Here is a 16,527-nt window from a genome sequence, read left to right as displayed (position 1 = left end):
TGGATTGAATATCCAGCAGGTCTGCGGACATCAAGACGATTCATTTTTTCATTTTAAACCAAAAACGAAGAACAAAATCATGTGATCTATTCCTTTTTTGTTTCCCAACGAAAATCCAGAAAACCAAATTCAAAAGATCGCGCAATTTTAGTTTAGAAATCAAGTAATTTTGTCAGTTTTTGTCAGATAGCGGAAGCGACTACATTAGCCTACCCATGATCCTCAGCGACCGTTGCTATGGTGAAGACGCCTGCAACTTAAGAAAACGTATGATGCAAATAGAACAAAAGCAAATTAAGAAAACATCAACACATGTGCAACATTTAGAAAACGGAAGTGTTTCAGGAGGACGCTAAAGAGTGACAAACGCGTCAATAACTCAAAAGCAAAATGTTGTTAAAACACAAACGAGGCCTCTTTCCTGCAGCAGTAACAACCTTATTTCCACCAGAACGTCCTCTGAGCCGAACTAATAACGTTGATCGTTTTGTGATGTTTGCCCTTATAGGCCACCGTACCGCGGCGTCCGCTAGCTTCAGCTCACACACAGTAGAACAACTCGAGAGATTTTGCACAGCTGGTCCGTGTTTGCGTCTCAGTTAGCTGACCAAAAGAAAATTAATCACCAACTACTTTGATAATTGATTATTCATCTCAGTCAATTCGCTTCTTACTTCCTGTCAAGTCTGAATATTTGCTGGTTTTCTAAACATCTGAACAACACGTCTCCTTGGAGACTGTGAGGGACATTTTCACTATTTTCTGCCTTTCACCACCAGATGATTTTGAAGAAATACTTCTATTAATTTGGATAATTATAATAAACATAATAATAAACATAAACATGCAGTATAATTTCAAACAGCTGTTTTATCTGCTGGGAATAAATGTTGATGTTGAAACATAAACTGCACTTTAGTTCCTTTTATTCTTAATATACTGTTGAGTCCTCAGTGGAAACTACATCCCGCAGCTCTCTACAGGAAATAATGGTCTTCCTCTGTGTGATGTTGAACCTCGTTCAGCTTTAATAATCAGATCACAGAGCCGTCGTATTGATCAGCGTGTTGTTTTCTGCATGAACTGGCTGCTTTTTGCCCATCGCACCTCTTTTCTTTTTCCTGCTTCCTCATCGTCACCGCCTCACCTTCATCTCCAGGTGACATCACTGACCTGCCAGGTAAGACTCACCTTTCTGCTGTCACTCACTCATCACTCATCCATTCACACACACACACACACACACACACGCCATCATGTTGTAACTGGTGTGGACGTGTTTAACCTCTCGTGTTGTTCGCTGCCGGTGTGTAGAGGCCGAAGTGTCCGGTGAGTATCGGCAGTCAGGATCCTGCTCAGGTCTGGTCTAGTCCTGGTTGTAGCTCGCCCCCCCCCCCCCCCTTCAGAGACCATGTCAACACTAATGAGGATTCATATGAAAACACCTGTTTCTCTGCATTCACACTAAACCAACGTTTTCCATCAGATAAAACTGAATGATGCCACCAAGGAAAGATCAACTTTAAAAACCTGACGGACTCTCTGTGATCTCTTCTTCAGTAAACAAAACTGCCAGTTCAATGAATCCCTCCAGAAAACTGTGATTTTGCCATCGAGATAATTAACGCAAATTCAATTAATCTCTGAAATATTCGTGAGAGCTGCATGAAACGTCTGAATCAGCAGCTGCTTGTGGTTCGGACCGATCGTGGCGTCTGGTGTGGCGGTAACTGACGTCATTCAGGTGGAAGATGGACAAACATGATCTCAAGTACAGTATTTTCTGTTTTATAGAACGTTGAGTCCTCATGGTTCTCATGTTCAGCTGAACTATAGTTGTTTCTGTGATCTGCAGGAAGTCGTTACGTACGACTCTTCACTGGCAGCAGTTTAAAATAAATCACATTATTTTACTTTGATTGCAATTTTACCACAATAAGAGACATAAAACATCACAAACAGTATTGTAGTTTTTGAGAAAAGCTGCAAAATCAAACATTTCTGGCTGCAATAATCAAAAAAACATAACTCCATCCAACATAAATCGCTGTGTTTAAATAATTTAGTGTCATTTTTATTGATTTCAGTGCAGGAATCTGCCTCATGCTTTGTTGTTTCAAGATACCGACTTTAATTTTTTAGAAAAGTCTTAAAACAACTGAAATCATTTCATGCACTGACTTTTTTTATCTTTTGAAGAAAACAAAAGTTTTAGGACTTGATGAACGATAGAAAATGTAAAAACAACAGCAACCGCGCTGTTGAGGCAGAGAGAGTTGATGATGCTGTGTCACCATGGCAACCACAGAAAAAATGACACAGCGTTTCCTGAATGATTGATCAGCATCAGCATCAGTTTGATTATCAGATCTGTATTAATAAATAAATGTTTATGATATTCTTTAAACTCGTTTACCGAAGATGTTCTTCAGCTTAACAGGCGTCAGTTAACAAATCACCACAAAGCACAACAGTGTTCCTGAAGGTTTAACAGGAAGCAGCGAACGACTCAGTTTCCACTTAAAGGCTTTTACCGGAGCTTTAAACCACATCTCACTTTCTTCATCAGTGAACAGAGTTCATTCAGTTGTCTATTTTCTCAGGATTGTAGTTTAGACTGAAGGAGAAGGTTTATTATACAGACGTTTTATTTTACAGGTCCTTTAATTTTACACAAATTTCCTGGAAATTTTCTAAATAATTTGCAGATATTTGGCGGATAATTTTTAGGACATTTTACAGAGAGAGTGGTACAACTTATAACAAATAGTTACGTACTGATGTTAGTCTGACCCTTCACAGTTTCCCCATATAATTAGTTTATCTGAACCATAAATAAATATAATAAATACTATTATACATATAATAAATACCTTATGAGTCATTAATAAATTGGTGATTCATCCTTAATTAAGATTCAGATGGTGTATTCTTTAGGTTTTACACTATTTATTTATGGAGAAAAATCTTTCACACATTTTTTAATGGTGATTTTTACATTTTTTTTAATAAATATCGATCAAATTTAATGTGGAACACCCTCTAAGTACAAAAATGTGTATCGGTAACACAAAGAAAAATTTAAATATTTCCATTTTTGTTTATTCTTGGTCACTTTAGGAAAAGTAAAATTATAATATAATAAAATTTCAGACTAAAAAAGCGTTTCAGGTGTTTTTACTACAGTTGTAGTTTCATATGTAGTTTTTTCAATATTTTTTCAACAGTCGCTTAAAAGTCGCTGCTGTTCAGTTTTTCATGTTTTTGAGTTTTTAAACGTCTAATATGCCAATACTGACACACGCAGTATTTTCTGTAGAGAGTCTATAAAGAGTTTATTAACATTTTTTGTAAATTAGCAACTAGAAACCCAAATACAATGAGTGGCTACTTACCAACTAAACTAACCTAACACTTTTTTCAATTTTATTCTTATAATTTGTACCAAATTGCAACACCGTGTCTGTAAAATTACCCATAAAATACCTGCAAATTACATAGAAAATTTCCAGGAATTTCTTGTTAAAATTACACAACCTGTTAAATAAAGTGTTACCAGAGTTTTTCTGTTTGCATGTTAAAGTCTGTGCATAGGACAAAGAAAACAATCTGAAAATGTTTGCGTGGATGGAAAACTTTCATAACAGTGTTTTCATTTTTGTCCACATTAGTGTGAGCATGGCGGTAGAGAAACTGAAGCCTCTTATCAGCATGTTAAAGTAGCCGAGCCAGCTGGTTACTGTATGTGTCTGTATGCGGTGAGACTGTTGCTCACAGGTTCTTATAGAAGCTGGACTTTGATCTGTTGTTTTGATGCAGATGATATCATTGCATGAATGTCAGGCATGACTGTTCTTTATCTGCCCGACAGGACGCAGTGATTCTGTTATATTAACCCTTTACAGCCATGATCACATGGGACTGTCCATCTGTCCGTCCAAGAACAGCACATCTTGACAACTGCTGAACAGACTGTCATGAATGTTACTGTGGATATTCATCATCTCCATCATGGTGACCTTTTCATCAAGTCAGTTGATTTAAAACAACAGACATGTTAATAGTTATACAGAAAATAAATAGGTAAAAAGGTAACAGGCAAAGAAGTCTTTTTAATAATTTAGGGGAATCAAAAGCAGTTGTAAAAAGATGTATCTTAATTAAAAGTGTTGATGGATGGAGAAGACCTGACTCTGAATGTAAACCTTCGCAGTCTGGGGGCACATTGATCCCCTTTTGGACTTTGATTAGGAATGTTGATGGTGAGGAGATGTAGAGAAGATATGAAGGAGGCTGGAGATGAAAGCTGGTGCCGACCCATTCAGTGCTTTAAAAACAAATAAATTCCAGAAAGCTTCTACTAACAACAGACTGTCTTGCAGATTTCTTGCATCTTTAAGCCCCAAAAACTTGTTCCTGTTGCTTTTATTCAGTTGTTTTCGGCAGTTTTGTGACTCCTCTGAACTCTGCTGCCTGTAGTTTGTTTTGGGTCTTGACTTGTCTTGAGCTGACTTTAGACTCAGAAGAACGTAGTCCTGTGTGATTATGGCCAAAGGTGTTAATACTGTTTGCTGTAAATGTTTGGATACAGGTTTTTGATTTTCCCAACTCTGTATCCAAAATGCAGACACTTACCAGTTCTGCTCTGTTGAATCAGCATGTCAGTACCAGTCTCCTCCTACCGCTGAAGAATATGGAAGTACTGAATGATCCTTAAGTAGATTAAGATATATGGATTGGTCACCTACTTGCCTATGTCTTCCCTCAACTATCAAATGAAAGCCCTTTCCCCCTCATTGGTTCCATTTGTTCCTTTAGTTCAACAGTCCTTTTCCTCCTCCGCCCTTTTGTTCCTTCTTTGGTTCCTTGATTCCTTGGTTCATGAACTCTTTGATCCCATTGTTCTACTGTTCATCTGTTTTTGGTTTCTTGACTACCTTTTATACCATAGGTGCTTGATTCCCATGTTCCTCAGGTTCCTCAGGCTCTTGTCTGCTCAGTGCCTTTGGTTCCCCTAAGTGCCTTGGGTAATGGTTAAACAGTTTGCGTAATCCTCAGTTCCTTGAGCCCCTTGATACTGTGGTTCTTAGGTTCCTTGGTCCAAGGGTTCCTCAGTCTCTTTGCTACTTGTTACTGAGGTCATTGCTGCTCAAAACCGTAGCTTTGAGTGACCTTAATTACCAAGGTCATTGGTTCCACAGTTGCTAAGATGTTAAGGTCCTTGGTTGCCCTTGGTCCAGTGGTTCCTTGAATCCTTGGCTAACTGAATGCCTTAGGTCCTTGGTTCCACAGTACCTGAATTCTGTGGTGGTTCTTTGGACCTATGGACCTTCATGGTTTTTGGCTACCTTAATGCCTTGGGTTATTGGTTCCATGGTTCCTTGGGTCCTTAGGTCCTGGGCTGCTTGATGCCCTGACTCCTGGTTCCTATGGTTCTGGTCTCTTCTCACAGGTCTCGCCCCGTCCATCCATGTGTGGGACGCCATGACCAAGCAGACGCTGTCCATCCTCCGTTGTTCTCATGCTAAAGGTGTTGGCTACGTCAACTTCAGCGCTACAGGAAAGCTGCTGCTGTCTGTCGGTGTGGAGCCTGAACACGCCATCACTGTGTGGAGGTGGCAAGAAGGTATCAAAAAATTATTCTACTCTAAAATCAGGCAAACTGGTGTGATTTATTTATTTATTTAAAAAATGTAACTCATGTAATGACTTTTCCAACATCTAAAGGACAAGAAGCTGTTGCGATTGATCACAGTGAAAGGAGCTGAGGATGAGGATTCATTAATTCTACTTTTTCTAGCTGATGGACACCAGAAACCTGAAAGAAATGTTTACACATTTCCACCTGAGAGCATTTTAGTGCAGAAATCAGAAACAAGTTCTTGGTAACTTTTGAAATCAGTTTGACATTTATATTCCACACATATTCACAGAGGTGGTGTGTTGTTAGCTAGCTAAACCTAAGATCTGCAATTCTCCATCCACTGGCTGTTTTTAGCTAATACACATGAAAAGATAAAATTTGCTTGTGTTGATATATTACAATGCATGAAGACATTTCTGTAAGACTACATAAACTATTTTGCTGCGAAGAGCCTTCTGCGTTGTCGTTACAGTACAGAATAAGCAAACTGAGTATTAATATGTATTTACCATGGAGAGATATCCACAGTGACCTCTGACCTCTCTGCCAGGCACCAAGGTGACCAGTAAAGGCGGCCACGCTGAGCGGATCTTTGTGGTAGAGTTCAGACCGGACTCTGACACCCAGTTTGTGTCGGTGGGAATCAAACACATCAAGTTCTGGACGCTGGTCGGAGGTTCGCTCATGTACAAGAAAGGAGTGATCGGCTCGGTGGAGGATGGACGCATGCAGACCATGCTGTCTGTGGCCTTTGGTGCTGTAAGATAAATACTGTCATTATCGTTAACATTTTATCAGTGGTCTTTCTACTTCCCAAAACTTATGGAACTAACTGTAAAGCCAACCAGATTTGAGCTGAACTAGAAAATGACTCACCTTAAAACATATAATATGTAAATATTTACAGCACTTTCTATAAATTTGTTTCAAGTCATTGTTTTTCTCATCTAGAACAACTTGACATTCACTGGTGCTATAAACGGAGATGTGTACGTATGGAGGGAGCACTTCCTGGTGCGGGTGGTGGCGAAGGCACACAGTGGTCCAGTCTTCACCATGTACACCACGCTAAGGGATGGACTCATCGTTACCGGGGGGAAGGAACGGCCGTGAGTACCCACAAATCTACATATTCATTTTAGCTACCGTTTGGAAAGTGATAAAAAAAACTCACAAACAAGTGATTCCTTCATATTCACAGAAGTGTTCGGTCTATTCAGCCTATGGCCAGTCATATAACTTTAACAATCTGGGTCTTATTGTTCTAGTATCTATAGGTTATTGTAACGTTCAGTTACATAAGATTGTCCATCATTGGATCAGGGTCTTATTGTTGTGGAGGTGTTTTTGTGCCTCGGTCTCTGGTAGGGTCACTGGTCCCAGGTAATGGACCGGACAAATGGTTTGTTCTTGACTCTTATGTTTTATTCAACATGTTCAGAAAGAATCTCAGCAGGAATAGTGACGCCAGGCCCAACTCTTGGACACTTTGGGGTGGAGCTTTTAGGTGAGGATTTCAGTTAGCTGATCTGGATCCTCACTGGTTTCTGTTGTCACAGCTCCTAATCTTCCTGTAGTCCACCTTGTGGAATGCAAGCCCTGTAACTCTGCCAGTCCCTGTCAGACCTGATCCTTATGGGCTCAGTCTCTGTCAAGGAAAGAATAGGAGTGAGGTGTGGGTCTGCTGGGCAAGGAGCATGGCTAAGGCACATCCATGTCGGGACTCCACCACCCCTCAAAATGAATAGCCAGGACCCTCAGCTAGGACATCTGCAGGAATCCTGGCCTCTGCAAGGGACTGGCAGCTTTTGGTGGACAAACAGCTCAAGCTCCCTCAGCAAATCACAGTCGCCATCTTGAGACCAGATATTGTTGTAGCTAACAGTCCCATAGGAAGATTACGTGGACGAGACCTTCGAGAGGACGCACAAGGAGCTGGTTGGTGAATGCAGGCATAGTGGCTGGAGGGAAAAGTGCTTTCTCGTTAAAATTGAATGCAGGGGCTTTGTGTGATCCTCACCCAGAGCCCATAGTACATTGGGCATGGAGAGAGAAAGGAGAAGAGCCATCTGTGACACCACAGATGCAGCAGTGAGAGCCTTGAGATGGCTGTGGCTCAAGAGTAGCTCGCTAGCCATCTGGACACAAACTGAAGTCGGATTAGCCTTAGCTGGGTCGCCTTGAGGAGGGCGTATGATGTTGAAAGACCCAAAACACCTGATAATTCCAGGAACATCACTGAAGATGTGTCCATGAGCATCAGCAGATGTATTTGCTCACTGATTTAATAAATGCATTGACAATTTGTTGATTAGAAAAGTTACATCGTGCAGAAGTGCACAAAGTCTGAACTTTGTACTTAAAACTGTGATGTTTGTTGGTGTGTTTGCAGCACTAAAGAGGGCGGTGCTGTGAAGCTTTGGGACCAGGAGATGAAGCGTTGCAGAGCGTTTCAGCTGGAGACCGGCCAGCCGGTGGAGAATGTCCGATCTGTCTGCAGAGGGAAGGTACGAGCTAGATCTGACTATTAAATTGAACTCCTTTAATCCAAATGTCACTTTCAGTGGTACAGTCCTAACAACCACTGGAAAACACTTCAGTTCATGTGCACTTCCTAGTTTTGTGAACTAATGTCCAGCATGCAATGCACAATCTGTATCTCTGTATCTGGATTCCTGCCACTGGAAAAACAACTTCAAACATTTTGCCATGTCTGTTTCTACCTTGATGATCCAGGGTAAAATCCTGGTGGGAACCAAAGACGGTGAGATCATTGAGGTTGGAGAGAAGAACGCTGCCTCCAATACAATGATCAATGGACACACTCAAGGAGGGATCTGGGGTTTGGCGACTCACCCTTTCAAAGACGTCTTCATCTCCGCCAGCGATGACGGAACCATCCGGATATGGGACCTGGCTGACAAGGTACCTGTTTGAAGACTGAGGGTGGAGACTCTGCATTCAGCATTAATTTACCTTCAGGGGTATTAGATCAAGACACACAGTTTGTATGTCTTGCCCTGCTGCAAGCCTGCAGCCTGTTAACTGTCTGCTCACACGTTCTGTTGTTTTCTGTGTTAGAAACTACTGAACAAAGTGAGTTTGGGTCATCCCGCCAAATGCACATCCTATAGCCCCAACGGAGAGATGGTTTCCATCGGCATGGAGAACGGAGAGTTCATCGTCCTGCTGGTAAACTCCCTCACTGTCTGGGGCAAGAAGAGAGACCGCAGCGTTGCCATCCAGGACATACGGTAAGACATTAGGGTTTAACAGATATCAGAAGATACATTAGGACATCGTTCTGTAGCTGCCAACCTACATTTGTAATGAGCTGAACTCTTTGTTCTCTTTGTGGTTTGTGTTTTAGATTCAGTCCAGATAACCGGTTCCTGGCAGTGGGTTCGGTTGAAAGTGCTGTGGATTTCTATGACCTTTCTCTTGGACCTTCCCTCAACCGGATTGGTTACTGTAAAGACATCCCGGGCTTCGTCATCCAGATTGACTTCTCTGCTGACAGCAAACACATCCAGGTTAAAAAGTCTATAAACCTTCAGTCACTCTTACTGCATGTTGAGTTATGGCCTACGTGTACTGGGTCAGAACAATCATTTGAAGGAGCCTCATGCATCAATGAAATAACTCAAATTTAAAATCTCTTTCATTTCTATCCCAGGTGTCCACCAGCACCTACACTCGGCAGGTGCACGAAGTTCCTTCTGGGAAGGTCGTCACAGAGCCACTTGTCATTGAGAGGATCACCTGGGCTACCTGGACCAGGTGAGTCTGGCTGAGACATTCATAAAGGTCAGATAACGCAACATAGTGTATGACATGTGTAGCTTAGGGGACACAGGACACAGGGAATACTGTATACTGAAGATCTCAGGTAAAATGTTTTACTACAGAACGCTGGGAACAGACTGTCAAGCTCAGGGAACTACGTAAGTTTAGACCCTGAGTTTGTATGTTGGGGAACTGACTGAATAACCCAGGGAACATACTAGAGAGCTCAGGGAGGGAACTAACTCGAGATCCTGGGGAACCAGAGCCAAGACAGCTAAATTTACAGGTTAGGGAAGATAAAATAGAGTTCAAGGAACATACTAAAGGGCCTATAGGGAACACCCTGTAGATCTAAGGAAACGTAGGAAATGTAGAAAGGGAACTAACTGTTGAGCCGAGGGATAGTACTATAGTGCCTAGGGAACATACAGCAGAGTCTAGGGAACTTACTTTATATCCTTGGGAAAATAAATTCACGCATCTTAATGTGGAACCTAAGGAACTACCTGTACCCGTTGAGTCTAGGGAACATATTGTTGATTTTTAAAGAACATGCTGTGGGGTTTAGGGAACATATTGTTGATTTTTAAAGAACATACTGTGGGGTTTAGGGAACATATTGTTGATCTTAAAGAACATATTGTGGGGTTTAGGGAACATATTGTTGATTTTTAAAGAACATACTGTGGGGTTTAGGGAACATATTGTTGATTTTTAAAGAACATACTGTGGGGTTTAGGGAACATGTTGATTTTTAAAGAACATACTGTGGGGTTTAAGGAACATATTGTTGATTTTTAAAGAACATACTGTGGGGTTTAGGGAACATATTGGAAGACTATAGAAACATGAGGCTGTGGGATCAATCAGATATTGATCAGTGTGGTTTTCTTTGTTCTTCTAGCATCCTGGGTGACGAGGTTCTCGGTGTTTGGCCCCGTAATGCTGAGAAGGCCGATGTTAACTGTGCTTGTGTTTCCCACGCTGGCCTCAACCTGGTGACCGGAGACGACTTCGGCCTCATCAAGCTCTTTGATTTCCCGTGCTCGGAAAAATTTGTGAGTGAACTTCATGTGACAATAACTTCTCACAGATTTCTGACGTGTTTGTCTTTAACAGATAATCTTGGATCCCTTCACCTGCTCTTTGTACCTCCTTCTGATCTTTCCACAGGCTAAACACAAGCGTTACTTCGGTCACTCTGCTCACGTGACCAACGTTCGCTTCTCTTGTGATGATAAGTACGTCATCAGTGCCGGCGGCAGTGACTGCAGGTGAGAATGAAGCTAGTAGTTAGCTCAACCTCTCAGAGGTGCTAGCATTGCTGTAGACTCTCTCTTGCTGTTTTCCTAGTTTGTTCCAGCTTGATGTTTTGTAATGCGTGGTTCAGACTACATAATATCACAGACGTAGGGCATGGTTTTATCATGTGCGGTGTGTCCTAGCGTACAACGCCTCACAATGTCATGACAAAAAGACGAGCGTGTCGTAATTTATCTTGTGTCGCAGAGTACGACAACTTCCACAATGTGTTCTGTGATGTTGACCAATAGGAGGACAGGTGAACTGTAAACATGCTGAGTTGAAAGAGGACTGATGATGTTCGGTATTTCTAAATATTTTCTGTCCACAAGATGGCACTTTGTCTTCTCTCTATTTTTTGTCTTCTGTAGAAATAAAATTTGATGAAACTGTTCCTTGCATTTGTGAGAACGTCTGAATGAGGATTTAAAGTGAAATACCACCCAAAACACTTATTTTTTAAATTTAGCTGATGACATCATGCTCTACAGAAACTACGACTTGTTTTATGAGGAACCTCTTCAATGGGGCTTAAACTAACCATTATTTTCATAATCGATTAATCTGACAATTATTTTCTCAATGAATCATTTGGCCTATAACATCAGCAAACAATTTACTAAATCCCAAAGTGTCATTATCAAATGTCTTTTTAGTCCAAAACCCCCAAAATATTAAATTTACTACGATGTTAAAACACTGGGAAGCAGCGAATTTTCACCTTTGAGAATCTAAAACAAGAGATTGTTTAAATTCGTCATCCAAACTTTGCTGATGTCTTGCTGTAATGTGATGCTAATGGCTAATGGTAGGAGTGTGAAACAGAGGAAAGCTTCATGCAGTCAGTATCGTACACACCGCTTCAGACGCCATTGTTTGTTTACATTGTTTTTCCTGGAAGACAGATGGCGAGCTATGATTGGTCGGGTACAAACGTGTCGTCCGTCGCGTCTCTCAACAAAGTCTCGCCAAGAATTTATGACTCTATAATCACCAGAGTTGACACAGTGACGTCTTATCAGACATAAACATTATGTAGTCTTAACCTTGAAGATTAATTTAGTCCATAATTCTGTTTCTTCCAAGAAGAACATCAGATAATATTACTGACAAAGACATAATATTACTGAAATACAAGATGTTAAATGTTCTGAACAAGAGATACTATTGGCTGCTGGAAGAGACTGTCTGACCAATCAGATTCCACAGATGCTGCAGCTCCTTCAATAAGACTTTACATTAAAACAGTCATTAGATAATTTGTCACATTATAGTTCAGATTTTACTCACTGACGGAAAAAGATTCATTACAGATTTTGTTTTCAAAGATTATCTTAAGTTTTTGTCAGTGAATATTTTTTATCATAGTTTGCATTGATGAAATTAACGCTGGTACTGCAGTGAAAGGGCTTCAGGGAAATACACTTCTCAAGATTTACTTCAAAATAAACAAGTGGAGCCCAGAAACTGTAAACAGCTCACAGCTGGAATAACTGCACAGACTGATCCATCTCCACATTCACAGTAATCTGTCTCTTCTTCTGCAGTTTATTTGTGTGGAAATGCCAGTGAATCCTCCAGAATCTTCCATCAGTCCTTCTTCTTCTCCTGTGATGCTGCACTCACCTGATGCTTCAGTCCCTTTACCTGAAAACACAGGACAGGACGTCTGAACACGAACTGAACCAGTCTGTGAGCTGATGCTGCCGTGTGGGATCGAACCTGTGACACTTTGCTGTGGGACACGCTGTCCCCTTACTACTGTCTCTTAGTGTGACGTCATTCTTCATGTACAGATGATCTTGTTAAATATGTCAGAAAAGATGAAAAAAAAAAAGAGAAAAGTGCAGTTTTTCTTTAAAAGAAGTGGTAGCTGTATCATGTAGCAGTGTTTCCAGTGTCAGTATGTGCCTTTCTCACAAACTCTGACCAAACATTTGATACAACTTTATTTATAATTGTGGTGCTATGAAACGTGATCATTTAGGGCTTTTACAAATATGGATGATGAGTACTGTTGTTGTATTGTTTGTTTTGTATCTCGTACTGTATGATGATGATGATGATGATGATGATGATGATGCAGTTATATTTCTCTGCGCTGAGCTGAGCGGATGCATCAGGCTGCTCGTACAAAACTGATGTAAAAAAAAAAAAAAAGAATAGAGGAAAGATGGATCTTTGTTTGATCCCAGTTATAAAAATGGATAGTTTAGATAAGACTTAAAAAAAACTCTACCTCAAAATACAATAAAGTGAAACTAAATAGTAATAGATAATATTTAAGGTAGAAGATACATATTTAATAGAATTTCATTAAGCAGAACTTGAGATACAACATGATGCCGTTACTTCTGTTTCTGCATTTAAGAGAACATCTGAAGGAGGATTTAAAGGGCGATACCAACCAAAACACTTATTTTAAATTTATTATTAGAATTATTTAGCTGATGACATTGTGCTCTACACAATCTGTGACCTGTTTTAATAATCGATTCATCTGCTGATTATTTTCTAAATGTTTCCCAGAGCTCAGAAGATTGTTGTCAAATGTCCAAAACCCCCAAAATATTAAAATTACTACAATGCTTAAACACTGAAAAGCAGCAAAGTTTCACACTTGAGAAGCTGAAACAAGAGATTGTTTTTACTTCAACCATTAATTGATTATCAAAATAGTTGTCGATTAAATTTCTGTCAATCGATTAACTGACTGATCATTGCAGAGGTAAAATCTTCCTTCAGTCTTCTGGTGTCGTCCAAACTGACATGTGAAACATTGACCCACTGAAGTGTTTTGACATATTTTTACGTTATAAATTTATATACGTATATATACAGTATATATATCATCAGTTAAAGGAGCTGATGACATGTTGGTGGTGATATTTAAAACTTGTGAACACAAACTTATAACAAATAGTAAATGTTGCTGTTGTAAATGCTAACTATGGTGACAAATACAGTGCATTTCCTGTCGCTGTTTCACAACAAAAGCATCCATGTGATTCTCCTATGCAAAGCTTTTAATGTGAAACATGAGCAGCAGGAAGTGATAGCTTTGAATTGGCAGCAAGTTATTTATTTATTTATTTATACAGTTATTTATTTAACAGGGACAGTGCACATTCATAAACGTTGCTGTAAATGCGTCAGAGTTACGTCTGTAGTCTCTAGACGGATGCTACAAGTCAACAAAAATTAAATAAAATAAGATTTGAAATTACAAAGTTAGTACAAAGTTGGATAATTTACCATGTAGGGCAATAATAAAAAGAGAAGAGAATATTAATGTCAGTAAAAAGACATTATGCTGCAGTGTATTGTCATTAGATGCAGCTCTGAGCCTTCTGATTGGTGAAAATTAACAAATCACCTTCCAACTGACACATTTTCTAGATGTTTTGGTCGTGCTGCCACCATCAATCAGAGAAAAAGTAAATAATTTATGAGTTTAATTGAATAATTAGTTAAAATAGTTAAGGGTTCTCTTAATGAATGATAGCACAAAACTAGTATTTTATTAAAGACCAGTGGACACTCAAAGACATAAAGACCACCAGAAACTGTAGTACAAGATGTCCATCTCATCTCTGATTGGCTGTAAACTGCTCTCAGCCATCTTCTAACAGCAGCTCCAGAAGAATTTCACCTTTCAGTTGATTTGAATCGAAGCTTCGGTACTGAAGGAACTTTTATTGAGTCACTTCTTTACTTGCGGAGTTCCACAGGGTTCAATGTTGGGTCCCCTCTTATTTTACCTTTCCATGATTCCACTTGGACATTTGTCAGCTGCGAATGCTACAATCATTTTCACGTATGTGTGGAAAACACCAAACATAGTTCAGGTCAACAGTTAAACCACAGTTCATTAAACTACAGGTTACCATAGCAACAAGAGTGATGCCTCAGCTAACTAGTGAAACAAACGTAAAACTGACTTCAAACATGGAGGATTTAAACACAGCTTGTTTCTTTGTTCAGTGGACTCGATAGAAGACAGATTACAGTAGAGACAATAGTGGACTCCACTGAGTCTATTTTTGTACATGAGAACACCTTGCATAATAACAAATTTTAAAAATACTAAACCATAAGCATCAAGAATTTTATACCCCAAAATGAATATATTACACCCCGAGAATCAAACTGTAGTACTTATATTCTATTTTCTCCCAGAATGTAGATGGAATAATGTTAGTATGATGTTTAACGCTGGTGGTTCTGGTTTTGTTAGTGTAACAGCAGATTTATTTTGATGAAAAATGAAAAGATTTTAGCTGTAACTGTTCGAGTGTTGCGAGATAATCTACAGATACTTTCCTGTGGAGTTTAGTTTACTCAAATTTTAAACTCAGTCTTTAATAAAGTGATCTCATAAACCTGCCAAGCATGATAACTGTCATATTATTAACTATGGGGCATGTTATGCTAACATTAGCCAAAAAACCCTGTTTATTTTAGTGCCCCCATTTTGTACAAATAGTTTTGAGTGTTCAAAACTATTTGAACTCAAAACCGAAATGACAAAGTTTGGCGGATAATGAGCTAATATAAGGTAGCTAGAAAACTAATGTTATCATGCTGACACATTAACTTGCTAGCTAACAAGCAGCTAAGGGTATGTTACAGGAACAGTCTGGCATTTACTGAACTCTTGTTGTCCAGAATCACATATTTAGGTCCAGGATGTGTACTAGCTTAGCACAAACACTGAAAGCATGGGGAAAGCAGCCCAAAACAGCTAGCATAATGAATGTTACAACAGGTGTTAAGAGCTAGTTTGCATGTCCTTGAGGCTAATTTGGCTTCAGGAATGAAAATGACTTGACTAGCTTGGACTGACGTTATGCTAACTGTTTGTCACTAAATTATTTTGCAGTAGCTTCAACTACCAAATGCTTTGGCTCGTTCACAGACATATCAATGCTACACCATCACAGCTCATCTGCTCGCTGCAGTCTTGTCGATAACACCCCTTGGAAATCAAAAATTAACTGAGAGGTTTCAGACTAACTTGCATTTGCGTAGCACACAGACTGGAAGCAGTCTTTGCTAGCTAGACTAACAGTTTCCCCCTGCTTCCAGTCTTTTTGCTAAGCTAGGCTAAATACATCCTGAACCTATCGTTGTACTGGACTCCCTGCTAATAAGAAGACTGTTCATTTAAAATGTAGTTTAAAGGTGCAGTGTTTAGGATTTAGTGGCATCTGCAACCTCACCGCTAGATGCCACTAAATCCTACACACTGCTCCTTTAAAAGCTGTTGACTGAAATACTTTAATGTTTCATGTTATAACATTTGATTCTCTGCAGCAGGTTCGGCTCAGACATCTTGTGGTTTCAGTAAAATCTAAACGAGCGAAGCCTCAACGTGGTCGTGCCACTCGGCTTTTTTCTCATCTGTCAAATTTTGTCATCAAAATAAAAAAAGTTTACAGTATAGAGAAAGTATATTCTTGTGTAGAACGTGTATAAGTACGTCTTTTACAATAAAAGTATAAAAAACTAAAACATGTTGGCAGTGAGTTTTTGAACATATTATTCATCACATGTAACATGCTGTGATCATTTATTATTCTAAATAAACATTTAGGAGATTCATGTGAGGAAATATTCATTCAATAGTTTGGAGCAAAATATAAAATAATTTTTTATGATAATTATAAAAATGTAAAGTATTAACTTCTGGGGAATCGTCCCACGTTTACCCTCATATTATCTGTGCAGTCTGATTTTTGTTGAAGTGTAAAAATGAGTAAAAGACACAATAAGACATGACATCATGTTTTACT

General features: G+C 39.5%; 1 protein-coding gene across 8 annotated transcripts in view; it reads left to right on the top strand.

Moving 5' to 3' along the window:
• LOC121913841 (echinoderm microtubule-associated protein-like 6) overlaps positions 1 to 12,947 on the top strand; it is a 47,211-nt gene extending 34,264 nt beyond the window's left edge. For 4 of the 8 annotated variants that reach the window (XM_042436732.1, XM_042436725.1, XM_042436735.1 and 1 more), the window contains 12 exons: positions 1,160 to 1,180; positions 5,453 to 5,626; positions 6,195 to 6,403; positions 6,596 to 6,753; positions 8,037 to 8,151; positions 8,381 to 8,569; positions 8,726 to 8,898; positions 9,015 to 9,177; positions 9,321 to 9,424; positions 10,335 to 10,488; positions 10,604 to 10,704; positions 10,940 to 11,176. In XM_042436732.1, coding sequence (XP_042292666.1) covers positions 1,160 to 1,180; positions 5,453 to 5,626; positions 6,195 to 6,403; positions 6,596 to 6,753; positions 8,037 to 8,151; positions 8,381 to 8,569; positions 8,726 to 8,898; positions 9,015 to 9,177; positions 9,321 to 9,424; positions 10,335 to 10,488; positions 10,604 to 10,704; positions 10,940 to 10,970 — 1,592 coding nt within the window. In that variant the 3' untranslated portion in view covers positions 10,971 to 11,176. Of the gene's footprint in view, positions 1 to 1,159; positions 1,181 to 5,452; positions 5,627 to 6,194; positions 6,404 to 6,595; positions 6,754 to 8,036; positions 8,152 to 8,380; positions 8,570 to 8,725; positions 8,899 to 9,014; positions 9,178 to 9,320; positions 9,425 to 10,334; positions 10,489 to 10,603; positions 10,705 to 10,939; positions 11,177 to 12,279 lie in introns of those variants that run through there. The other 4 variants (XM_042436736.1, XM_042436733.1, XM_042436738.1 and 1 more) reach the window with 3 other exon arrangements.
• The last annotated feature ends 3,580 nt before the right edge of the window (positions 12,948 to 16,527 follow it).

This window comes from Thunnus maccoyii, chromosome 2 (assembly GCF_910596095.1).
Source record: "Thunnus maccoyii chromosome 2, fThuMac1.1, whole genome shotgun sequence".
In the NCBI taxonomy this organism is placed as follows: domain Eukaryota; kingdom Metazoa; phylum Chordata; class Actinopteri; order Scombriformes; family Scombridae; genus Thunnus; species Thunnus maccoyii.
Note: the sequence above shows the minus strand (reverse complement) of the source record. Positions and strands in the feature narration are given on the sequence as shown.